Here is a 26315-nt window from a genome sequence, read left to right on the forward strand (position 1 = left end):
GACAGAGGGGGGAAGTGATTTGTCCCGAAGGGGGGTGGGGGGGGGGGGCTCTGCAACTTACCTGGCTGCTTCTTGCTCCTCATGGCCCAACTGAGGGCTGCTGGGAGAGGGGGCGGGGCTTGTTGCATGTGCCCACCCCCTGGGCTCCTTATTGCCGGAGCTCCGCTCCTGTGTGCTCCCGCAGGAAATGACCCCTGCCCAACATACGAATTTTTACTTAAAAGCAGCTGAATGTGGAAGGGTATTTTGTTCTATTTGTTGCTCGTTTAACCGAGGGAGCCGGACTGTCGATCCTTTCAGGCTGCATCCTTTCCGAAAATAACTCGCACACACATCCCAGGCCTGTGAGGAAGTGCCTGCATTGCTTTCTCCCTGTGGGGCAAAGACAGCTTGGAGTGGGGCCCCCAATTTAAACTGGGTTAATTAACATTTCACATGCAAAGAGTTCCCCACCACCTTCCCCGGAACCACAGCTCCGATCAGATTCAGAGCTCCCAACCACTGCTTTTCAAGGGAACTTTCGTAAGGCGGGGGGGATCTAATTACAGTCTCCCGCATCACACGTGATTTGGATTTTGCATCAGGAAAGACTGGTAACTCTGCAGAAGTGGTGACACAGAAAGCTCTATTCTGCCTCCACCCTAGGCACACACACACACCCCACTTCCTACCTGTCCAATACTGTATCTCAGGGCTTTTTTTGTAGAAAAAGCCCAGCAGGAACTCATTAGCATAGTAGGCCACACCTAACATCAGAAACTCATTAGCATAGTAGGCCACACCCCCATGCCTTCCCTTGGCTTGCCCGGCTGCAGGGAGCCCGGGCAAGCCGGCCCTTAGAGGGGAGGGGAGCAATGCTCCCTCTAAGCTGTGGAGTCTTGCGTGCAAAAATTCTCCTTTTGGCATTTAAATGCCTCCCCGTTCCTTCCAGGGGGGGCCCTGGCCCACCCGCCTCGGAGTTGCCGGGGGTGTGTGTCGCTCACCAGGCCTTCCCCCCTGTAGCCACACACACAGAGGTTTTGGCTGTAGTGGGCATGGCCAACTCTGAAGCCAGCTGGAACTCCGTTCCTGTGCGTTCCTGCCCCAAAATAGCCCTTCTGTATCTTCTCCCACCTTACATTCTCCCACTTTAGCCGAGGCAGGGGGGAAAGGGATTTGCCCAAGGTGAGTTAGTGAGTGTGTGGCAGAAAAAAAAACAAATCAAATGTACTCATGCAGGATAAAATTTATACCCCACCCTTTGACCTGAGCTAGCTTATAAAAATATCAACCCACAAATCAAATAGTTTTAAAAATAAACTTAACAACACCCCAGGCCTAATTCAACAAGGAGACGTAATAGTCAAAAGTGAGGACATGATCCAGTGATGAAACTTCAGATCCTAACACTGGAGCACTGATTTAAACTATTAAATCGCTTGCTTAACAAATAAGTCGGAGAGTGATTCAGCAAAGAACACAACTTTATTCTTCAACTCCAACACAACTCCAACACGGATCAACATCAGATAACCAGAACAGCTTTTGCATTAAAGTTGTTCCCTTTTTAAACTCTCCCGGCTAATATAGCCACGCCTTTACTGTACATTATCAACCAATGAGATTGTCTTCATAACGACCAATCATCGATGTTCCCGCTCGGGGAGCTTGCTGATGTGCGATTGGTCGGTTCTTCCTGGGCTAGCCATGTGATTGGGTGCATGAGGATCCTAGCCCAGGACGAAGCTTAACATTGCGTTTCTATGAGGTGATTCGCATACATGTTTAGGTATTCAACAACAGCTATTGAATACACTACATAAACCTACATCAATAAACCAGTATAAATCAGGCATGAGTATCTCTCAAAATCCCTCAGTGAAGGGCCCAACCAGATCTGCAGAGCGAGGGAATGCCAATTAATCCATGATTTTTGTGATGCCGAATGATTTGGCCTAATGATTTGTTATGATCTGCCCTGAGCCCGTTTGCAGGGAGGGCAGAATATAAACTACAAAAATAAATAAAAATAAATACATAGGTTTACTGTTAATTCCCTTACACAGATTGGGAAGAAAAGCTACAATGGCTGAGATAAAAGGATTTGGCCAAGGCGAGCCTGTGACTATCTGAGGAAATGAGAAAAAGGGATTCTGGTGCCTTAAGCAGAAGGGACTGTTTCGGTTGGAGTGCCTTTATTCACCGCACTGTAGCCTCTGTTCTGGAAATGCACGTTCAGCAAAGAGAGATTATGGCAATGTGCGGAACATGCTTTGTAGGGATGGATGAACCTGTACATTTTCAGTTCTTCCATAGTCAGGTGGGGTAGCCATGTTGGTCTGAAGCAGCAGAACAGAGTTTGAGTCCAAAGGCACCTTGAAGATCAACAAAGGCCCCTGCCACATGGGGGGAAAAGCATGGGCAAAGTGCGGCTTTTGAAAGCCGCACCAAAAGAGACATGCGGCAGCAGGATCACATAGATCCCCTGAGCCGCCATGCAGTTCCTCCCCGGCATGATCAGATGCCGGGGGGGAGCCACTGAAGGAAGAGTGCAGCAGCCGAACTGCACATGTGTGCGCATGCGCAGTTCGGCTGGGAGCCTGGATTGCTCCGGACGACGGGCGCACCTGCGATCCCACGGCAGCGCTTGATGTGGCGTTCCTGGTAAGTCCTCCTCTGTAGGAGGTTCTTTTTTGCAGCAGGTTTTCCGTCTTTAGGGGCGGATCGGGGACGGGTGCGCGCCGCTTCCCAGATGTTGTGGTGAGATCGCGCCCGTTTGCTGCACCCCTGATCCGTCCCTCTCCCAGGCCAAAACCTTCCGTGTGACCGGGACCAAAGTTTTATTCAAGGTGTGAGCTATTGTGTGCACGCACACTTCTTCAGGTATCTGAATACTGTATCTGAAGAAGCGTGCATGCACACGAAAGCTCGTACCTTGAATAAAACTTTGTTGGTCTTAAAAGTGCCACTGGACTCAGTAATTCCATAGTTTGCTTGCATTTAAGGAGAACAATTTCCATCTAAACTACTTTAAAAAAAAAAAAGCTGGTAGTGGTGCATTTGGCTTTTTATACCCTTTTATGCCTTTAGCATTTAGTGCAAATCCCATCAGCCGTTGCATAACTAATGGTTAAGCAGTTAAATCAATGGTTATGCACTGTTTCAGTCCTAGGAAGCGGGTGTGTTACAAAGCAGCATACACAGATAATTCCCTTTTTTCCTTCTTGAAGGTTTAGGAAGAGCAAGGGGTTATCCTAACAATTAATATCCATTGCGCAGACCACATCATCATCACAAAAGGTCAATCCACTAAGCTACAAAGCTTTTATTTTTAACCTGACCAACCGTTTGGTGTAGTGGTTAGGAGCACGGACTCTAATCTGGGAGAACCAGGTTTCATTCCCCACTCCTCCACTTGCACCTGCTGGATGACCTTGGGCCAGCCATAATTCTGGCACAGCTGTTCTTGAAAAAGAGCAGTTTCTGTCAGAGCTCTTTCAGTCCCACCTACCTCACAGGGTGTCTGTTGTGGGGAGGGGAAGGGAAAGGAGTTTGTAAGCCGCTCTGAGACCCCTTTGGGTAGTGAAGGGCAGGGTATAAATCCAATCTCTTCTTCTCTTCTTCAACAGTTATCAGAATCTGTTTGCTGACTCTTCAGATAATTTTCAAAGGACAGTGAGGCCCAAATTCCCCATTTTCAGCGAACAGCACATGAAAACTGAGTCCTAGTTAATTTTTCCATCAGTAGTTTGGAGAGAGGTGAAGCAGCAAGCTAGCCAATATTGCAAATGACAGCAGATTCACTTGGGAAGATAGAAAATCCCAAGCTGACCAGTAGGTGCTTTCCTTTAAACTAAGCACTTCCAAATGGTTGAATTCCTTCTCTTCCTGAAACCTGAAGCACCTTTTTAAAGAAAGGACTCAGTGCTTACCTCTCCACACTAGACCTTAAATCCTGGTTCATCCCTGTCCCTGAACTTACATTCTACACTACACGTGAGTTCACCCCTGTAATCATCTCGGGGTATTTTTTTGTTTCCACATTACATTGAGGTCACCCCGGTTTTTCCCCACACTTGTCCTAGGATAAACGGATGCTGTTGTAACCAGGGATAAATGCAAGGTATTGGTCCTTTCCGCACTAGACCTTAAATCCTGGTTCATCCCTGTCCCTGAACTTACATTCTACACTACACGTGAGTTCACCCCTGTAATCATCTCGGGGTATTTTTTTGTTTCCACATTACATTGAGGTCACCCCGGTTTTTCCCCACACTTGTCCTAGGATAAACGGATGCTGTTGTAACCAGAGATAAATGCAAGGTACTGTGTCGCGAGTTGAACTCTGATAAAACCATGGATAAGATCCAAATGCGGAAAGGACCAAAAATGTATACCCTGAAACTCCTGTTGGTCTTGAAGGTTCTGCTGGAGTCGTGCATTCGTTCGTTTATCCGTTCTTTACTACGGTCACTTGACCAACCATGTAGCACATTTACACTAAAAAATACAGGCGTACAATAGCCCAAATAAAACAATTTAAAATTAACTCTAGTTGCAGTACAGTTTCCGAGACCTAAATATCACCAGACAGAATCTAGCTACTTGACAAGTAATCTTGGCATTCTTATCAGATAGAAGAGAATCAAGTCTTAACTTTTTCAGTGAGACCAGAGAATTTGCCTAACACCGGAGTAATAATCTCATCACGTGCTACCTTATGAAATGGGCAGCTAAAAAAACATGTGCTCTGTGGTTTCTACCTCACTTAGCGGACAGGAGCAGAGCCTTTCCAGATAGGGAGTTTTGTTATATCTGCCATCCAATACTGCAGAAGGGAGGGCCAAACACCTTGCCAGGGTAAATGACCTTCTGAATCCCTTTATTTCTAAAGATGTCAGGTAAGTTTGACCACACGCACTTATTTTGTAGGCTAGCAATAGCAGTTTGGCATTCTATGTCCTCAGTCCTCTGTTTAGCTAATCTCTTTGCCTAATCATAACCACAAGACAAGACAGCATGAAGAGAGGAGCCGATTTGTGACAATATGGCTCTGAACAGACTTAAGCCAGTTAGATTGAAAGTTGTCTTTATTTGTAAGTGGGAATAAACTTTGGGGATTAAAGTGTCCCTTTAGTCACACACACACACACACACACAATATACATACCCATGCTTCAACTTTAATGCTGCCTGTCTCCAGTCTCAGCCTAGCATTAGGTGCACACCTGTAGAATTGTTCTTCGAAACTTAGATTGCACTCTTTCTTGCGGAGCAAAATATGAGCTGGGTGGTCCTACAAATATCCCATACAGTAATTGGGCCAATGTTTTAGCCCTGAATAGTTTAAGAGCTGCCGAGACATAACATCCCTCTTGTGAGGGGGACATGTTGTGGGGTCGATTTAACAACATCCCTCCTCAAGAAAGACTGCAAATGTTCCAGTATGGCCCCAGATTCAATTTCCCATATTATTCTGGACTGCCAACTGCACACATCCTCACGTATGAAATTTTTACCCCTTCGGCCACGCTTATTTTCTAATAAATCTAGAACTGTTCAACATTTCCTTAATGATGCTAATACGGAGATCACAATTATGGTTGCAAAATTCTTAGCAGACTCAGTTGCACTTAGACACAGGTTTTTTACATAATATATACACTTTTATTGTCTAAATTTATTTGCTGGAACTAAATGTATCATTTCTCTATTATTATGCCATTAAAGGTGTCTGAATCGAATAGTTTAAGAGCTGCCGACACATAATAACCCCCTTGTGATCGATGAAATTTTGCTATAGTATTTGCTGATCTTTCTCTTTGGCGACAAATTTGCTGTGGTTTACCCTAGAGCCCGAATCCTGTAGAACTACCCCAAGATATTTAATTTTTTTAACTTGCTCAATCTGATGGCCATTAATCGACCATGACCTGGTCTCGGGGCTATTCCCAAAAGCTACTGTTTTGGTTTTCTGGTAGTTGATAGCAAGAAATTCGCTTTCCCCATATGAGGAGAGCTTCCTGAGAGTTCTCCTAAGAACTACCGGAAGCTGCTGGAGTCCAGTATAATGGCCCTTCCGAGTTGTGAGCATAACAAAGAAATGGGCACCAGGCAGAGCCCCAGCATTACTTTTTTTAACCACCCAAGCCCTGAACAACAGGCATCCATTTCAGTGTCAAAGTTAGTTTGTAAATTAAGTGTGTCAGATATATCCAGTGACTGCAATTTCAGCCACCAGATTAGTGTTAACCAGGGGTCATTTCCTGCAGGAGCGCACAGGAGCGAAGCTCCAGCAGTAAAGAGCCCAGGGGGCAGGCACATGCAACAAGCCCCACCCCCTGCTCCCAGCAACCCTCAGTCAGAGCAAGAAGCAGCCAGGTAAGTTGCAGAGCTCCCCCCGGCCCCCCAGTCCAAAACAATCAAGTGGCACCTTTAAGACCAAGTCTTATTCAGGTACAAGCTCTCCCTCCTCTGCGAGGACAGATCTGCACGTCCCCCCCCCCCCGAATAGCTAGCAATCCAAAACAGTCTCTTTTTAATGAAATTGACCCCTGGTGTTAACCACCATGGTCAAGTAGAACTGGTGAACTCCTGAAATCTGCCTACATCCCCAGTGCTCCCGTCACACCTAAGGAACCACGCTCTGAATCCATTTATCCAAAGTTTGGGAGGAAGGGCATTCAGTTGGTTGTACGTGAGGTACAACATTGGGCCGGATCCAAAAACGGTGTTCCACAGCTGTAAGAGGACTCCAGATAGTGGAGCAGGAGTGGCTGATTCAAACCAAACCCAAGAAAGTAAAAAATGGCACAGTTGAAATATGACACGAAAAGAGCGGGACGGGTTTTCCCGGGCAACTTTTGCCTGAGGGGAAAGGAGAGCTGTGGGGGGAAGGGAGAGCGGAGGGTTGGAGTGGAGGTGTCATTCGGATGGCCTGACCAAAAAAAGATTCCCCCCCCCCATGAACAATTGGGAACTGGAGAAAGTTGTGGCTTGACATGAGTTTTTAGATGGGTTACGGAGGGGGGGGGGCTATTTACTTATTTTATTTGGCTTATATATTGGCCTGCCCCACAAGTGGGCTCAGGGCGGCCACAGCACATAAAGCATAATAATGATCTAAACACGTAATGTGCTTTTATAGCTAGGGCTTGAGGGGAAACAGGGTTTCGTTTGGAGGCTGATTATGGCAGAGTCAAGGCAATGGAGTTTAGACGGCGATGGAACGCAGAAGGAGAAGCGCAGAAGTGAAGGAGGCTGGAAGGAACGCACGGCTCTTCCACCTCGCCCCGTTTGCCCTGCTATTCCCGATCCTTTGTCCTTGCTGGGAATCCAAACCCCGGGATAGCCTTCATAGGGGTGTCTGTGGAGAGCTTTGGAAAGCAGGACAAAAAGAAGCCGCCCTGCTGGCTGATGAGCCATCTCTGCTGCTGGCTGGGAGGACCTCAGCTGCCTCGGCTCTGGGAGCAGCTCGGGTCCGTCCCCTCCAGTTGCCACCCACGACAGGATGAGTTGCTTGCAGGCAAGGGGGGGGTTACGTGCCAGCTCTCACATTTCTGCGTTTTTTCAGTGTGTGTAACACTGGTTTTTGTTAGCTGACCCCCTAGCATGTTAAGGCAGGATACAACATTTCATAAATACAATCCATATTGTGGTACAGGGCTGCTTCCCTGAAAATTGTACCAATCTTTTTAAAAATTGCACACACTTTAACTTGTTCAAGACTAAAAATATGTGTCCCCAATATTAAAAGTTAGCTCATTTGAATGACTCCTCTCTCCTTCTTAGACCCTGGTGGGTTTTTTTTTCATTCTTCCTACTGCGAATGGCATTTCGCACCTTTTTCGTGATTGCAAAATTCATTTAGGAAATTCCCAATAATAGTGCTGCCGTTAATCCCAAATCCCTTTGGATAGGTGAGCCATGGAACGTGGGTCACCAGAGAGATGGTTATCCTGCTTGCCTGTTTAGAAAGGAATAATGCAAATGCCCAATTCAGGCAAAGTTGGAGGATTTGAGGAAGAGGATGAAATCTAAGCCATGTCACTAGCCAGGCATTCTAGAATTTATGGTTCCCTGTATTTAAAACTGCCTTCCACTCACACAAGGTCTACGTGCCATCACATCCAGTCTGTCTATGGATCGGATTGTTTAGAGAAGGCCCATGTACATTTATCTTCTTTGAAATTAACTTAACTGAGCCTTTTCCCCAGATCAGGGCTATTTTTGGGCAGGAAAGCACAGGAATGGAGTTCCGGCTGGCTCCTAAGTTGGCCACACCCAGCAGGAACTCATTAGCATAATAGGCCACACCCAACAGCAGGAACTCATTAGAACTGGCTACATTAGGGGTGTGTGGCCTAACATGAAAAGTTGTAGAGTTCCTGCTACAAAAAAAGCTCTGGGTTTTGACAACAAGGTAAACAGAATAAGAAGCAAAAGGTGGGTGTGGCTGGATGACCACACTTCTGATAACATGGGGGTGCGGCCTAATATGCTAGTGTGCTGTGCTTTCAAGGGTGTGGCCTAATATGCTAATGAGTGTCTGCTGTTGGGTGTGGCCTATTATGCTAATGAGTTCTTGCTGGGCTTTTTCTACAAAAAAGCCCTGCTCCAGATACCTTCCTACCCATGTTCCTTCCTTTTCCCCTTTAACTGACTCACAGGAGAAGAATGTACGACATAGGAAAAAAATCAAATGGGTAAATTGCCTTAGCCCTACCCTGTTTACTGGGATAACACCCCAAAGAAGCTCACCAACATTCCATGGTAGGCAGGTTTACTGAGCAAGGTTTATCAGAAGTGTAGGGGCTTTTTGTTTGTTTGTTTGTTTGTTTGTTTCATAGCGCCTCTATCCAACACAGTTCATGCTTATTAAATTGAAAGGGTGGTAATAGATCCCAAAATCAGCTGACCAGTTACAGAAACCGCTTCTGTCCAACACAGAAAGCAGATCATTTTAAGTCCATCGGGGACTTTGTGGGCGATTCTTCTACATCTGGCATTCTCTCCACATTTTCTCAACTGGGAGGGAAACTGGGAGGGAAAAGGGTAGCTCAAAACCCACATTCAAATACCCTGGGCCAACGCGGTCCTGAGTGCAAAGTCACCCCTGAATGGTCATAAAGCGGCCATAAATCTATGCAGAAGGTACCATAAAATCCGATGTTCAAAGGAAGCGAAAGTGGCATGGCGTGTGGAGGCTACCACAAAACCCTTTGATCAAAGAAAGCAAAAGCGGCATGCAGTGTAGAGGGTACCATAAATCCGATGGTCAAAGGAAGCGAAAGCGGCATGCAATGCAGAGGGGAATTTCTGTTCCAATGTGGGTTTGCCAAAACAACAGAGGGAAAAGCCAGTGCAGAAGCAGCCCCGGTTACATGAGTGATGTCTATATGCCACACCTGGACCCACCACTCTAAACTATTCTGGCGTTTGCAGACCTCAGAGGTTGTGATGGGGCTCTCCCAGTTTGGACCCAAGAATATGTCTTCTGCAGACACCAGGATGCAAGCAGGGCTATTTTTGGGCAGGAACGCACAGGAACGGAGTTCCGGCTGGCTCCCGAGTTGGCCACACCCAGCAGGAACTCATTAGCATAATAGGCCACACCCAACAGCAGAAACTCATTGGGATTGGCTACATTAGGGGTGTGTGGCCTAACATGCAAAGGAGTTCCTGCTACAAAAAAGGCCCTGGGTTTCGACAACAAGCAAGGTAAACAGAATAAGAAGCAAAAGGTGGGCGTGGCTGGATGACCACACCTCTGGTAACACGGGGGTGCGGCCTAATGTGCTAATGAGCTGTGCTGTCAGGGGTGTGGCCTCATATGCTAATGAGTTCCTGCTGTTGGGTATGCTAATGAGTTCCTGCTGGGCTTTTTCTACAAAAAAAGCCCTGGATGCAAGCCATATGCCACGTGGAGCAACGTGAAAGACGAGTGCATGCGCTGAGTGGTGCCCTCAGTACTCATTGCCCACCTGTGGGCCTCTTACTGGGGATTAAAGACAAAGTCTTGGAGGGTGGATGGCGGGGTTCCTTGAGCCCCTGGCATCTCTTGTCTGGTAGAGGCAAATGAGCCGTCTGATCTGCCAGGCAGTGGGACTAACGGTCCTCGTCTGAAGATTTGTATGTGACATTCTCGGAGAGGCAGCGGGGACGGGGGGTGGGGGTAACTAGGCGTTTGCCCTTGTCTCATGGTAGGATAGCTTGGGACAGAGCTCCCTCTCCCTGCCTGGAGGTTCTCAGTGCAGTTCAAGTAAGGAAGTGAACCCAGTGAAGCGGCGCGTAGGGCCGAGAAAACGTGTAGAAAAGGAATCCCAAAACATCTGATATTTAAGGAGAAACCATGTCATACTCATCTGGTTGTCAATGCAAATCAGTTGCTTCTGTTCAAACCAGTATCACACGCACACACACACACACGCGCGCAAAACCCAAAACTCACGGCAACTCACGGTCTTTCCGTTGTGGCATCCCCTCCCACACACACATGTGCTAAGTACTCACCACAGTTGCTACTGCCAGGCCTTCTGCGTGACTTGTGAGTTGGTCTTGGTCTATCAGGTTCAGTTCTTGCTGAAGCAGAGCCACGTGAGAGTCCTCCGCTCCCATCGACTAGGAGGGAGTCTGCTGGTTTTCGAGGAGGAAAGTGTCATCGCTCTAGTGGGCTCGCTGGAACCAGCCTAGTCCTTATGGTGTGTTTGTCCACGTTTCCAAACGGCCACAAAACCATGCAAGTTACTCATCTCCCCGGATTCCAAACAGGCCTGTGAGAATGGATGGTTCAGTACCCTCCTGTTTTGCCCTTTGCTGTGACAGGAGATGCAGTCTGCTTCCCACATTCAGATATTTTATTCAGGGGAATGCTTGCGACCACGCACCCCGCTTTGCTGACAAGACACTGTGAGCGGTGCTTGTGTATCAGACGCAATCGCCAGCCTTCCAGAGCATGTGTACTTCTGTGAAAGGAGAGTGTAATGTGAAATGTGGTCTTGGCGGTAGAATCAACCTGGGTCTGCTGATTCAAATACACTGTGAAATGTCCCTGGTCTTTGTGTATGTATTGTTTGTTGCATTTTTAAAAGCCTTTCTTTCTAGGTTCACTGTTTTGCAGTTACGAACCCTCTACCATTCTGTCTCTCCCTTTCACACCTGTCCTGCTCCGTATGTTTTTGTAGCACCCGTGGGTGGACATTATTTTCCATGCGTTGGTTTGGCCTTGACATATGCTTCTTACCACAGAATGATAAACATATTGGATGGAAAAGTACGGAGATAGCTAGATCTATTCAAAACATTACCGGCTTGCTCCCCCCCTCCCCCCAAAGGAGTGTTATAAAGACTGATGTTGTTGCTTTATTTGTAGATGGATGTACGTTAACAGGTGTTATCAATAGGATTTGTGCTGCAGTTGGTCTCAGAAACGGCCCGCATAATTGCAGCAAAACATTTCACTCTCAGCTTTCTAACAGCATTCTGTCATTCCGAAGTGACATCGATGGGTGATAATGAGCGCTGTCAAGGAGTGAGATTCCATTCTGCATCTTTTGCTGATGTTGAAAATGGCTGAAAATCGACTTGGAGGAAAAAGAATGTTTGAATAGGGTTGTTTTTTTTCACCCAAAGAAAGTGACAATGATTGAAAATCCTCACCAATACATCTTGGGCTGGGTTTCATATTTTCAGCTTGAAGAACTACATCCACCAGTCTGAATATTAACGTGCAGGCACATTCTTAACCCTTTTGTGTCCTCTGACGAGTCCGGCACGATGCGGCACTTCGTTGCCAGCCATCTATCATGGCAAAGCTTGTGGACTGCAGAGTGACAGGATTCCCAGCTGTGAAAAAGAGAGTCTCAGATCGACTGTCAGCAATTATGCTGACCCTCAGCAAGGTGGATAGAAAGATTGCCCTCTAAAAAACCATATTGCATTTTTTAGGGAGATGCAGGCACAGTCTGAACATTATTGTCCTTTAACAATGGGCTGTGATGGGCTGAGAAAGGGTTCAAATCCAAACAAGGAAGGGACTCTTTCTCTTAGGAACGTGCTTCAGCTTTAAGTGGTCAGAAGATTCTGTAGATGGCCGACTGTAAACCAGAGCAATCAAACAAAGAAGAGGGAGCCTTGTATTGTGCAAAGGGCAACCAGGTCAGGTTTCCTGCTCTCTTGATTTTATAGGATCCCAAGCAGTCAGTCTTCCAGTTTCGAAGGAATGCTCATGCAAGCAGGGTTGCTTAGAATCACCAGCCTCCCCCCACCCCCCCGGACAAATCTGCCCCCCCCCCCATGACCCTTATCCCAACCAAGCATCATAACAAATCAATTGGCTGGCTGTTACCACCCATCTGTAATAATTAAAAATCCACATGTCCATTTGTGGCAGGCATAACTCATCAGAAAACAAAACTAGGAATCTCAAAATTGGCCATCAGCGTCAGGACGATCATGGGAGTTTGATGGCCAAAAATGAAAGAAATCGAAATATCCTGGCCCAGGTTATCTCCAAAAACACACACACACACCCTGCTGTTTGCAATGGAAGCTAAGCTTGTGTAGTGGTTGAAGTGTTGGATTAGCTTCTGGGAAACCAGTTTAGAATCCGCCACTCGGCTGTGGAAGCTCGCTGGGTGACCTTGGGCCAGTCACATGCTCTCAGCTTAACATACCTCACAGGGTTGTTGTGAGGGTAAAATGGCGGCGAGGACAACGATGTAGGCTGGTTTGGTTCCCGCTGGGGAGAAAAGCCAGAGATAAAGTAAATAAATAATTCCTAATTTCTCTTCCTCCTTACTACTGAGGCAGATTAGTATTTATTATCATGCATTGGTAGGGGGGAAGCATCCTTTTACCACTTTGATAGATTATGGGGGAATATTAACTCCTCCCTCTTCTGTTCCTAATATTAAGTAAGCTTTGCTACTATACTACTATTAAATACATTCTAAATTGCCAACCGGATTGGATGAGACGTTGAGATTGAAACATAAGAGGGGGTTTAGAAGTTGGGATAGAGGAATGGACGATCATGAAAGGAAGAGTGTTAAGTCGCTCGCTCAACAAAGCAGTCGGAGGAGTGATTCAGCAAGAACACAACTTTATTCTTCAACTCAAACACAACTCCAACACGGATCAACATCTGATAGCCAGAACAGCCTTTACATTGCAGCTATCCTGCTTTTAAACATTCCCGGCTAATGTAGCCACACCCACTGTACAAATACCAACCAATAAGGTTGTTCACATAAGGACCAATCATGGATGTTTCCCGCTCAGGGAGCTTGCTTGAACGTGATTGGTTAGGTGCTTCCTGAGCTAGTGACATGATTGGATGGATTTGGATCCTAGCCCAGGACGAAGCTTTACATTACACTTCAATTAGATGTTTCACAACATATCATGCATTCAAGGCAGCTTTGAATACACTACAAAGAGCAAAAGGAAAGAGGAGAAAAGTGTGGAAAAGAGTTGTAGGATAGGGAAAGGCAACAGAGGGGGTGGGTTTCTTTTAATTGCTAGAGCACTCTATAACAGGGCTGCCCCTTTTCAAGATCTGGCTGTGCAGGGCCTGTGTGGAACTAAAGGAAAAAGGAGACTGCATCCTGGCACTGACTGTAGCCTGCCCTGGCTGGCCTTCCTTGCTCCAGTGTGGGCTTGGCTGATGGGGTTAGCAGATCCGAGAAGCAAGGGTTTCCCTCAAGACTCCTAGACCGATTTCCCACTAGCCACTGCTCCATCCTCTTCCTTCCCCCCCCCCAGTTCTACGTGTCAATTTCCCACCAGTTGCTGTGCGGCTGCATTTTGCCCCACAGCTTCACCCAATTTCCCCTGCATCTTCTCAATCCTGGTTTTTTAGGATCAAGGAGACGCGGGGGGGATCGGGTGAAGCTGCGGGGCAAAATGCAGCCGCGCAGCAACTGGTGGGAAATTGACACATAGAATCGGGGGCGGGGGGGGGAGGAAAAGCGAGGACGGAGCAGCGGCTAGTGGGAAATCGGTCCTAGTGAACTTTGCAGAACGGACAAACTCTTTACTGACCTCGGCCTTCCCTGTGCCTCTAGTGGCCACAGTTAGAACTGCGCTAGAAAAAAATTGAAATGCATTCCCTGAATACAATACGGCGATGCTAGCTTCACGGGCCCTCCAACTGACTTGGGCCCTCTAAATTTTGTCCCCCGAATCCCTCCACCCTCGGCAGACCTGGCCTGCTTCGGCTCGGAACTCTAGTGTGTGGGGGGAGATGGGCTCCTGCCTTCCCTCCCCCACACCATTATTGGGAGCCGAGGTGGGCTGTTTCAGCTGCTGAAAATGGCCCAAGGAAGGTGTTCCACAGTCCGGATCCGAATTGGGCACCTGCTGTGCTTTTACACAGGAGTTGTCATCAGGGCCTCGCAGCTGCACTATGGCTGCAGGTCCCCATGGCGTGCAGTTTGGCCCTTAGAAGCCTGCAGTTTTGCTTGGGGTGGCACTGGCATTGCCAGGTCCATCAGACCAGTGGGCAGGGGATGGGGGTGCACTTCCCGGGAGTGGGGAGGGAAGAAGCCAGAAATAAACACAACGTGCCTATGTCACCTAGAAGTGACGTTGGCAGGCCGGGATGTCGTGGGTGATGTTCTGGTTTCTGGGCAAAACTCTATGGTAGCATTTATCCTCTAACCCAGGGGAGTCAAACATAAGGCCCCGGGGGCCAGAACCAGCCCATCCAGGGCTCTTATGTGGCCCGCGAGCAACTAGTGCAAGGGAGGAAGTGCTTGGGGGGAAGGGGCAGAGCCTCTCCATTGTGGCCTCAGCACGGCAGAACAACCTTGTCAGCAGCCGTCAAGCATCGTGGGAGCATCTCCCCAGTGCTGCGCTGCTGCCTTTCCGGTCCGCCTATGTGGGTTTCTCTCTGCACCCCCCTCCCAGCCCATGAGGCCTTGCGGAGAGGATACACCTTGGGCCCTTGCGGAGAGGATACACCAACTCAGAGCTTACCAGCTGCTGTCCTTTATACAGTTTTTATCTCTGGTACCTGGCATTACGTCTTAAGGCACACACGGCCCCATCCGACAAAGTGACATTTATGTCAGATCTGGCCCTCGTAACAAATGAGTTTGACACATCTGTTATAACCATATAGTTTTGCCCAAAAACCAGAGTGTTGCCCTTCCAGGTGAGGTAGACACCAGTGTTCCCTCTAAGCTGAGTTAAGTGTGAGCTAGCTCACAGGTTTTTTTAGCCTCCGGTGCACAAAGTTGACCGCATGGCGAGGCCGCTGCGGCATGCATAGCATCCTGCACAATTTACTGGCACACAACAAAGACAAAGGGGAACGGCCGGTGGGCCAACTATATACACATATGGGGACACCCCCTAGGTCCCGTTGGTGGGTTTGAATCTCCCGCCAACATCCCATTGGTCCCTCCGTGGAGAGACCAGGAGCCTTGTCCCCATTGTTCTTCCAGAGTCAAGCTCTGGGGTATTTGCTGGCCCCAGTTGACACAACACGGACACAACAAATACAGACGCGCCGTCTTCATCATGTGAACTTCAGAAGGAGATATGCTTGGAGAGCAAGCTGGAGGAGATGGACCTTGAGATGGATCCATCAAGACAGTTCCTAACGTGTTATTTTTCAACCTTTGTCCCTTACAGTGTCGTCCATGAGACTGGAAGCCAATATTCTGAGCATTCTCAGATCGTTCGTGATTTTCTCGGACGACTCTTTTATGTATTGCGCTTCTCGCCAGTGCTCTACCGAGGGACCTGGCAACCCTAGACAGCACTATAAAACGAGGCCCACCCTAAACACTACAAGCAAATTGGTGGTTTTCTGCAAAGCATGTAAGGCAGTTCTCATTCATGAGTAGGGTTGCTAGCTCTAGGTTGGGGGAATTTTCTCCAAGGGAGCTGATCTCTCTTGTCTGGAGATAGTTGTAATTCCAGGCCACACCTTGAAGTTGGCAACCCTGTTTCCTGGGGCTCCCAGCAAGTCTATGCTGGAATTCTGTTGTTGGGCAACAGGAACTTTCCTAGCACTATTCTATGTGTGTTGGTGTTCGAGTAGGGCGATGTATTTTAAAGTATTAGATTTTGTACGCTGCCTTGGATGAAAGATAAGGTGGACTAGATGTTTTAAAATAAAATTAGATGGAAAACGTGTATGTAGCAAAACTCCAGCGGGTGCTCTTGATGCGCAAAAGCTGCTTCATGAGTGTGCGCTGGTCGGTAGAGAAGCATCAGGCTTAAGCATCATTTCCCCACTCCAACCCCCCTCCCCCAGTGGCTTTTCTGTAACAGAAGCAGATGACAGAGTTTTGCTACTTATGTCTGCATGTAATATATCATTTATGCTAGCGGCCTTAAATTGGGAAATTTTATGAATGTGCCAAGTAGAAAGCCTATTAGAGAGAGAGAAAAACATGTTTTGGTCTGTTTATGTCTAAAAATTAAATTGAGTTCCGAAATGTCCCTGAGAAATCTAGTACTGAAGCTCACAAAGTTCCAGTGCCATGAAAAGTGCTATTAGGGAAAACAAGTGTCCTTTGGTAAAAATGTTCTCTGGGAGTTTGACAACCTGTGACAATGGCTGCTTGAAGTAATTCTGCTCTTTTGCATGCAGTTGGAACTTGGACATGACTCATACGTGCCTAACTGGAGTAACTTGGGAATTAATCTGCACAAGGAGAGAACCACAACTCTTCTTGGACCTTTAAACCTGTAATGGTCATTAATTCACGGGTTGCCCTAACTTGGAAGCAGCCGGACAGCACACAACAGACGATACCTTCTCTGTAGCCATTTCCTCTTTACGTGCCACACACACACCCTGTACCCTTTCATCTCTGCTCACGTACTTCGCCTTTGAGTACCATTTGCACAAACACAATAGATGCACATACAGGCCCGTAGCCTGGATTTTGTGACTCGGGGGGCCTTTAAATATGTCAGGGGGCACTAACATTCTGGTGCGGCCAGAATGAGCACCTGGCCCTTGTCCCAGCTCCCGCCAACCCAGCGGTTCGAAAGCACGATGTAACACCGAAGTGCAAGTAGATCAATGGGTACCTACCTTAGAGGGTAGGGGGCACCCTCCCCCTGTCGAGGGGGGTCTGTGGCACAAAATAAAAAATAAAATAAAAATAAAATTAAAAAACTCACTTTTGCAGCGTTCACACTCTGCTTGCCTACGTGGGGAATCAGGCCACGCCTGGGGAAGGGGCGGTGGTGGGGAGTCCTCCAGGCAGCCCAGAGAGTTGGGCGTCCTCCAGGCGGCCCAGAGAGCGGGGGGGGCTGGGGGCTGGATGGAAGTCAGGGGGCCTTGGCAGGAAGTCAGGGGGCCAGGCCCCGAAATGCCCCACTGTAGTTACAGGCCTGCGCACATAGAGACCCACCATTCATACATCTAGCAAGTGGCCACTGCACTGATAGTGCTACATCCTTCCTCCGCACCAACAGATAATAGCTAGCCAAGGACAGTAAATGTAACGCATCCACAGGTCTATCATTTTCCTCAAGTATCTATGGCCATTTGCACTTGGAGTGTTTTGAATGGCTCGCCCATTTCTCAAGATTCTCCACTGTTCCTGTTTCTGAGGCATCTCATCTGTCAGCAGCTAACCATTTCTCTATCCAGAACAAGGGACTGTGTATTTGAATGAACTTTGCCTCACTCTGAGCAGACGCGGAAACAGAATGCTGTCGGAAAGTTAGGAGAAGCTGAAATGTGACCTTGAGCTCAGAAAGAAGAGGGTGCACGCATTGCTCTTCAGGCTCTTTCTTCAGGAAAATATGGCTACTTTGGGGGTTTTTTGGCTGCCTGTTAATGTTCTGAAATATTTGAAGGGTCCTTGTGAGCTTGAAAATAGATGCTAAACAGTCATGTCGGATCCTCACTCGTAGCTCGAGTAATCTGAAGAAGGCGTACTGAGAGTGTTACAAAGAAAGGGATGGTACGGGGTGGGGGCCGCCCTTAGACAGGAAAGGGAGCCCGGAATGGATTTTCTTTTCGCTCAAAAGGACAGGAAGTCGATGAAAGGAAAGGCTGGGGGAGAGACAGGGAAGCGGATCAGATGTACGGCTACTGTTGAGAGAGGCGTACGGATTTGAGTGCCAGGAGAAACCTGATATAGATTTGTTTCCTACTGATGGGGTTCATAGTTTTGTGTCCAGAATTCACCCTTCTAACTTGAAATGTATTTTAACTGTGGATTATTATTATTATTTTTTTGTCACTTGCAGAAGCGGAGGAGCTGTATCAGAAGAGAGTTCTAACCATTACCGGGATTTGTGTTGCGTTGCTTGTTGTGGGAATAGTGTGTGTGGTAGCTTACTGTAAAACCAAGTGAGTGGTTTTTTATTAATATCCATCTTCCATCCATTGAAAGTTTATATCATTCTTATAGTTCTGGTGTTTCCTGACTAGCATCCTTCAGCCAAGAGGGGGCGTTCAGGGTTCCCCCTTGCAGGGAAGGAAAGATAGCAGAGGACGGGCAGCCGAACCCCTGCGGTGCTAAATAGTCACCTAGGCTTCTTCGTCTAGATCCAAGAGACGTATCCTGGGCTTTGAACTGGCAGATCCGAATATCAGCTCCAGTGGTGAATTTTGGTTATATCAACAGGCAACACGTTTGAGCCCCGAGCGAACCCTGTCTCCTTATGGTCCAGGCCGTCTCTTCGTATTGGCTGAGTCTCAGGTTCATGCAAAGAAGGGAAGCATCAAGAAAAAGATGACCGTTGCTACTGCCTATCGGTCACATTTGCTGTTAAAAGCATGGGAGCAAAGAGCCAGTGAGACGTTAAGCACAGTTTTTAAGAATGCATGTGCTTTTATGAGCACTACCTTTTACGAACACTACCATCGAGTCGAGATCAAGCAGAGGACTGGGCCTTGGTTTTTTTAGTGCCCCGATCCCAAGCTTCAAAACGAGGCAGGAAAAGGCCGTATAGAGTTGAGTGCTTTGGCTACTTGGAATTGTGTTCCAGCCATGAACATATTTACTTGGAGGTAAGTTACACTCACTCCCTGGAGAAGACCCTGATGCTGGGAAAGACTGAAGGTCAAAGAAGACGGGGACGGCAAAGGATGACATGGTTAGACAGTGTCATAGATGCAATGAACATGAAGTTGAGCCAACTTCAGAGGACGGCGGAAGACAGGAGGGCCTGGCATGATCTGGTCCATGGGGTCGCGAAGAGTCGGACTCGACTGTGCGACTGAACAACAACAAAGCCCAGGCCCCCTTCTCCAACCTTTTTTTTTACTCTGTGGGCACTTGTGGAACTTTGGAGTCCAACAAAATGCCTCCTTCCTCCTACCTCCTGGGAAGAAGAAAGGCCTGACTAAGGAAAACCCAGGTCCTCCTAATCCTCCTGTGGAAAACCCTTTCATATAAATGAGGGTAGCCAATAACAAAATGAGCCTTACAACAGCCCCGCCTATTCTCTGACAAGATCAGAGGGCGCCAAGGGAAGTACTGGCTGGTACTACGGCAGCTGTGGGCACACTGGGGAAACCCTGACCTAGCCCACCAAGGAAACAGACTGCAACACAGACTTAGAATACATGAAGACTTCTGGGTGGAAAGTTATGGGAGCAGGAGCATTTCAGGTGCTCTTGCAAGTCATCAAAATTCATAACCTCAACTGCATTCAAACATCACGAACAAGCCTCTGGTCCTGACAAGCACGAACCAAGTTAAAGATTGAAGGTCAAAGAAGACAGGGACGGCAAAGGATGAGATGGTTAGACAGTGTCATAGATGCAACGAACATGAAATTGAGCCAAATTCAGAGGACGGCGGAAGACAGGAAGGCCTGGCGTGATCTGTTCCATGGGGTCATGAAGAGTCGGACGCGACTGTGCGACTGAACAACAACAACAACAAGTTCCATTGAGCAATGAGATGCAGCTCCTCACAACTGTGTGTAGGAGTGCAACAATAACTGGCAGTCTAAGGGACCACGTGATGATTCAGTGTCCGCGTCATTTGAGCAGTAAGACTAGGGTCACCGGCTCTGGGTTGGGAAATACCTCGAGATTTTGAGGGGTGGAGCCGGGGGAGGGCGGGGTCTAAGGAGGGGAGGAACCTCAGCAGGGCCATTATGGCCATAGAGTCCACCCTCCAAAACTGCCATTTTCTCCAGGGGAACTGATCTTGGTCGTCTGGAGATCAGTTGTAATAGTGGGAGATCTCCAGGTGGCGCCTGGAGGTTGGCAACCTTAAGTCAGAGGGAGAAAGGCCTGTCATAAAAGGACTCTGGTAAATCATGAGCACATATTTTCAAGAAAATGGGTAGGAGTGGAGAGAAGGGGGAATTCCACCACTCTGGCGAAGCCGGATCTCCCGACACCCGTAGGGGAGCCCCCTGTCTACTGGGAGCAGCGGCATCACAGCCCGCTGCACCCAGGGTTCCCGTGAAATTTGCCTTTCAGTTTCTTGAGGGCCATTGCCATAAATGAGGCTTGGAACTGTATAGAACTGCCTGTCACTGGGAAACCGTTTGAAATGCAAATCTGAAAATTGCTGTAATTGTACATGTTAAATTTTATTGAAAGCGTTCATTTAGTTGGGGAGGGATTTGCAGCTGAGAAGAGAAAATAATAAAAGTCTGCCTCGAGCAGATTTATGAGGACAATCTCCAAAATCCACAGTTCAGCATTCTAGACCATTTCAGAGCTAGAGGGAGCTTTGCATTGGATTAGTTATGAGTGAAATCCCTCCCCCCCCCCCCCCCCCCCCAGCCGGGGGCACGCACTGAATGTGCGTGGAGATTTCTCAGAAGCTCGTCTTTTCCCAAGAGTTTTCTCCTTGCTCATGATGTTGGTTGCCACTCTGAGAACTGAAATAAAGAAAAATGATTTCTCTCTCTCTCTCTCTCTCTCTCTCTCTCTCTCTCTCTCTCTCTCTCTCTCTCTCTCTCTCTCTCTCTCTCTTTCTCACTCACTCACACACACACACACACACTCAGACCAATTTCACACAAGAGCTGTGCCGTTGTAGCGCCTCCCTTTGCCCCGCTTCTATACACACACACGTACTTGTTAGAAAACAAAAGTTAAAAAAGACGCAAAGGAGTTTTATGGCTTTTAAAAAACATGTATGCAATATTTTGGCACTATTTTTAATTTTTTTCCTATGTACTAACACTCTATTACACTATAACACAGTGATGTTTTCACTTGTTACTTAAATTTGGTGGTGGTGGGGGATATTTCATGGGAGAAACCATTTTTTCCTGTGTGGCTTTTCGCTTTTGCAGCAGTGCCAGCACATTTCTAGTGCTCAGAAAAATAATTTAAAATGTCAAACTAAAAAAAAAATGTACTAAATCCTTACTTCCCCAACAGGACATGGGTTCATATGCTAAAAGTCAGCCCAGATGTTTGCTTTACATTTCAAGCTAGAGAAGAAACTCTAGGGGAAATGATGCTCGGTTCAAAATATGAGAATTTTGAACTCATTTGTAGACATATTTTGGTGAGGTCCTTTTAATTACATCGTAATGACTACATGGTAGGGGGCATATGGCTGAATGCCACCCTGGAATTTCTGTTCCAAAACATCCCAGAGCAACAATCTTCCACAAAATATGCCTACTTGAGACGTAATTCCCACCATTCTATAAAAGATATTCTTGGTTTCTAAGGTGATATCCTGTGATCTTTTAAAACATTCTGACAAAGTGTGGGGTCCGGTCTTACTCTTTTACCAATATGAAGAAATGCACATTCTCAGAGCCACAAGGAGACATAGCAAGATCCACATTTTATGTAACACTTTTCTCTGAGGTTCCAGAAGGTTAACATCCATCCATATGTAATGTTGTGACCAGATATCTGGGTCAATGTTTTTAACTGTTTACCTGCTACCTGAATTGAGGCCTTGGGATGTGTAAAGCAACAATGTCTGCATACAGGATGACCTTAAATTCTGGAAGACCAAACTGGAATGCATGTATACATATCCTCTTTAACTACAGTGGCTGATGGCTCCACGGTGAAAGCGGAGGCAAAGAGGACAATCTCTGTAGACGTAAATTTGATGGGGACAGTGAACTAGTGCCTGGAGCCACTGCACTGTATTCTGTGAATGCCTTCTTTATTTACTTCAGACTAACATGGTTGATTATGTTTGTGACCTTGGGGCATGATCCATCACCCCGTCGGTGCAGCTGTGCATGCAGCAGAGGTTTAGCAGAGGGCACAATTGCCCCCTTTTCTCCCTACACTCTCCTGCTAATCTTTTGGCCATGTGCCCCCAAATTAGCCGCTTGTATCCACCCTTTTCTGCTCCGCCAAATTTGACCATTTCCTGTGAGCCGAGGAGCCATCCACCAATGGAAGTTGCTTTTAAGTTGAAGATTCATTAGGACTTGTGTGGTAGGCCTGCAACACATTCTTTAAATCTGCTGTCCACATTAAAGAGATCTAAAGCTAGCATGAAGTGGAGCCATTTGAGGGAAACACTTTTTCAGAGGCTAAAAACAGCGACAAACTCTTCTGGTGGACATATTTTGAGTCCGGTGGCACCTTTGAGGCCAACAAAGTTTTATTCTGGGTATAAGCTTTCGGGCTCTTTTTGTAGCAGGGACTCCTTTGTATATTAGGCGACACACCCTTATTTTAGCCAATCCTCCAGAGCTTACAGTAGCCCCTGTAAGAAGAGCTCTGTAAGCTCTTGGAGGATTGGCTACATTCGGGGGGGTGTCGTCTAATATGCAAAGGAGTTCCTGCTACAAAAAGAGCCCTGATTGCTTTCGTATGCGAACTACATTGAAACAGCATAATACACAGCATAATAAAAGAGTTTACAAACAGATGCAAGAACTGAATGACATTAGCATGTATAGTGAGATAATAAACCGATTTCTCTGTTAAGCCCTGGGGTTTTCATTGTCCTGAGTGCTGCGATAACTTGTAATGCAGCAATCTCCCATTCCAGTCTGTTTCTGAAATTCCTTTGCAGTAAAACAGCTACTTTGAGGTCCCCCATTCAGTGTCTTGGGAAGCTGAGGAAGTCTTATTTCAATGTATCTGAAGAAATGTGCATGCACATGAAAGCTTATACCCAGATTAACTTAGTTGGTCTTAAAGGTGCCGTTGGGCTCAAACCTTGTTCTGCTGTGTCAGACCAACACGGCCACCCACCGCAAACTCTTCTGTTGTCATTCCCTGCTTTAATTATTTCTACCAATATGACAGAAGCGAAAACGACTAAACGGAGGCTATTGTACATGGGTCACCTTCTGAGAAGGCAGGAGTCACTGGAAAAGTCAATCATGCTAGGCAAAGCTGAAGGCAGCAGGCAAAGAGGAAGACCTAACATGAGATGGATGGACCCAAGTGAGGAAGCCATGGCCCACTAGTTTGCAAGACCTCAGCAAGGCCATTAACAATAGGGAGAGACATGTGGCTGGGTACTTGGGCGAGCTGTCCTTCAGGATCCCAGCATGCCTTTGCCTCTGCAGAACAGATTCAATTATCCCCAGCGTAGAAAAAGAGGTGCAGGAGCTCATTACCATAACTCATTAGCATACCTTATTTGCATATGCAACACCCCCTGACATACCCGGAAGTGTGTCGGAAGGCAACACCCACTGCTCAGGCTCCACTGGACTCTTTTGGATTGCTAGCTATTTGGCGGGGGGGGATGTGCAGATCTGCCCTCGCAAAGGAGGGAGAGCTTGTACCTGAATAAAACGTGGTCTTCAAGGTGCCACTGGACTGTTTTGCACCGGGGAGCTGGGGGGGAGCTCTGCAACTTACCTGGCTGCTTCTTGCTCTGACTGAGGGCTGCTGGGAGCAGGGGGTAGAGCTTGTTGCATGTGCCCACCCCCTGGGCTCTTTACTGCCGGAGCTCCGCTCCTGTGCGCTCCTGCAGGAAATGACCCCTGATTATCCCAGTCACTCAGGGCAAACATTACCGAAGACCGGGCATAACCACTGAGCAGGGGACCCGTATCTTCCTCGGTAGAAGAACGTGGCCAAAGGGTCCCATCCTCACAGTTGGCTTTGGGGTTTCCCCGTTCTTACCTGAGCGCCTTTTCGATAGGAAGCAGTGCACGTTTAAGTGACCTTTCTTCATCTGCTTATTCTTTAGAAAACAGAGGAATCAAATGCATAACCATTTAAGGCAAAATATGTGTCCAGCGCATCAGAACAGGAACCTCGCAAATGGACCAAGCCACCCCCGGCTGGACCCTGAGGAAATTCAGATGGCTGATGTAAGTGACTTTTGTTTGCATGGCCAATTTTATGTGGTTTGATGTGCTAGGTATTTAAATCCTATCTTAGCCAGCGTGACGAACCCTTCCTGATGCTTTCAGAGTGTGCCGTCTTTGAAATGACTCTGTTCCGGAAATATCAGTGAACGTAGCCATGTTTTTACAATCAGCGGTAAAGCTACGTCAGGAAAACGTCCAATGAGTCATTGTTTTATGCTACCTTATGTTTTATATGTCTGGCTATACGTGGTTTTAAGTGTATATTTCTTCTTAGGGTAATCCTTTTTAAGGTAGTTGATACCAATAAAGGTCAACTGGACTGAACTGTTGTAAGTGACTTCTGTTCATTTGGCTCGTGGGGACTCCTTGGCAACCAGAGTGGTGGGAGAGGCCGAACAGCTACAGAAAAAGAGGAAGAAAAGCCATCCCTCCTCTTCCCCCTTCTCACTCCCCTGTTCTCTCTTTCCTTAGCCCTGCCTTTCTTCCTTTCCCCCACCCCCCACCCTGGATTCCATGCATTCCTCTTCCTTGGCTGCCTCCTCCTCCTCCTCCTCCTTCTTGTCCATCTTCTGTCGGCTGGGAGGAGGTGCCATGGCCAGTGAGCAGCCTTCCTTGAATGGTTTTTCAGGAGCAGGGCCATTATCTGCTCTGATGCTTAGTCATATTTCACTAAAAAAACACCCCACAAAGTAGACTGCAGAAGTCCCCCCCCAAAAAAAACAATGTCCCCTCTAAGCTGTGGAGTCTCGTGAGCAAAAATTCCACTTTGTGAGCTTCTGGCATTAAAGTTGTGAGCAAGCAATTTGGCTCCTGCATCAATTAGTTGGCTCTGGAGCCATCCTCCCTGAGCTAAGACAAAAATGTGTGAGCCGGAGGCTAAAAAACTGTGAGCTAGCTCACACTACCTCAGCTTAGCGGGAACACTGCCCACAAGTGCTGGTATGTTTTCTAAGGCTCAGCGCAGGGCGACAGTCCGAGGCCAGGTCTACCAATATAGTGGACCGGGGTGGGTAGACCTGTTCTCCAGAGGCCAGGTCTACCCGCATAGAGGACAACATTTTCTGTAATGAAATTTGATTTGTTTCTGTTTGTTTCTCTTATAATGTTTAAATCATTCTTAAAATACAGTTTAAATATAGTTTAAAAGAGTTCATTCTGAGATTTTACAAGGTTATGGAAATAATCTAAAAAACTAATTTATGCAATAGTCAGATTTAGACTTGCTCACAGCTTTAATGCTACTAGCCTTTTTTTTCGCTCACAAGGTAGAGTTTTTGCTCACAATACTGTGGAGCTTAGAGGGAACGTCGCCTGTAACCCAGAACAAAGAAAGCTTATCTGGCTTTATGAGGCCAGAACTACTTAATCATAATTGGTATTCCTGGTTAATGTAATTATTTGGGACGTTCTGGAGGTGAAAGACTAAAGTCCAAGACACACAGGCTAATCTGAACGGACTGACTGAATTATCACCTCTGAAAATGGTAACTCGGCTCAGCAACAGCTCCTCTGATGGAACGGCTTTTCCATCTGTAGAAAAGTGGAGGGAGATTCCCCTCTCTGCCTCTGCAGGCTCCCAGTCGGCTCCCCACACTGTTCTTTCCAGTCCTCTGACTTACAGGTGCACAACTGGGGGGGGGGGCACACAGGCTGCATCGGGGTGTGTGCCTTCCTCTAGTGCAGTGATGGCGAACCTTTTAGAGACCGAGTGCCCAAACTGCGACCCAAAACCCACTTATTTATCGCAGAGTGCCCACACGGCAGTTTAACCTGAATACTGAGGTTTTACTTTAGAAAAAACAACTCATACATTAACTTAAGATGATCCAAACAAAGGAAGGAAAGCAATCCCAAATGCTTTCAGTTACTTAAAATTATTTGGCAGAGAATTCAACACTTTAATAGTGGTCTGGGCCTGGCTGGGGCGATGGCACCGTGCCCACAGAGAGGGCTCTGAGTGCCGCCTCTGGCACCCGTGCCATAGGTTCGCCACCACTGCTCTAGTGGAACTCCATTCATGGTACTTAGACTCCAAGCTTTAATGTAGCACGTTTATGACAATCCTATAAATAAATCAGTGTTGTCCTCTTCGGATTAATGTGAGATACATGGAACTCTTTACCCAG

General features: G+C 47.2%; 1 protein-coding gene across 1 annotated transcript in view; it reads left to right on the forward strand.

Annotated features, from left to right (window-relative positions):
* The window catches only part of NRG2 (neuregulin 2), a 321168-nt gene that overhangs the window by 285162 nt on the left and 9691 nt on the right, over positions 1-26315 (forward strand). The window contains exons 7-8 of the mRNA XM_015419720.1: positions 18205-18307; positions 24066-24225. Of these exons, the coding sequence (XP_015275206.1) occupies positions 18205-18307; positions 24066-24225 (263 nt within the window). The remainder of the gene's footprint in view (positions 1-18204; positions 18308-24065; positions 24226-26315) is intronic.

Source organism: Gekko japonicus, unplaced genomic scaffold, assembly GCF_001447785.1.
Source record: "Gekko japonicus isolate JY-2015 unplaced genomic scaffold, Gekko_japonicus_V1.1 scaffold1826, whole genome shotgun sequence".
Taxonomy (NCBI): Eukaryota; Metazoa; Chordata; class Lepidosauria; order Squamata; family Gekkonidae; genus Gekko; species Gekko japonicus.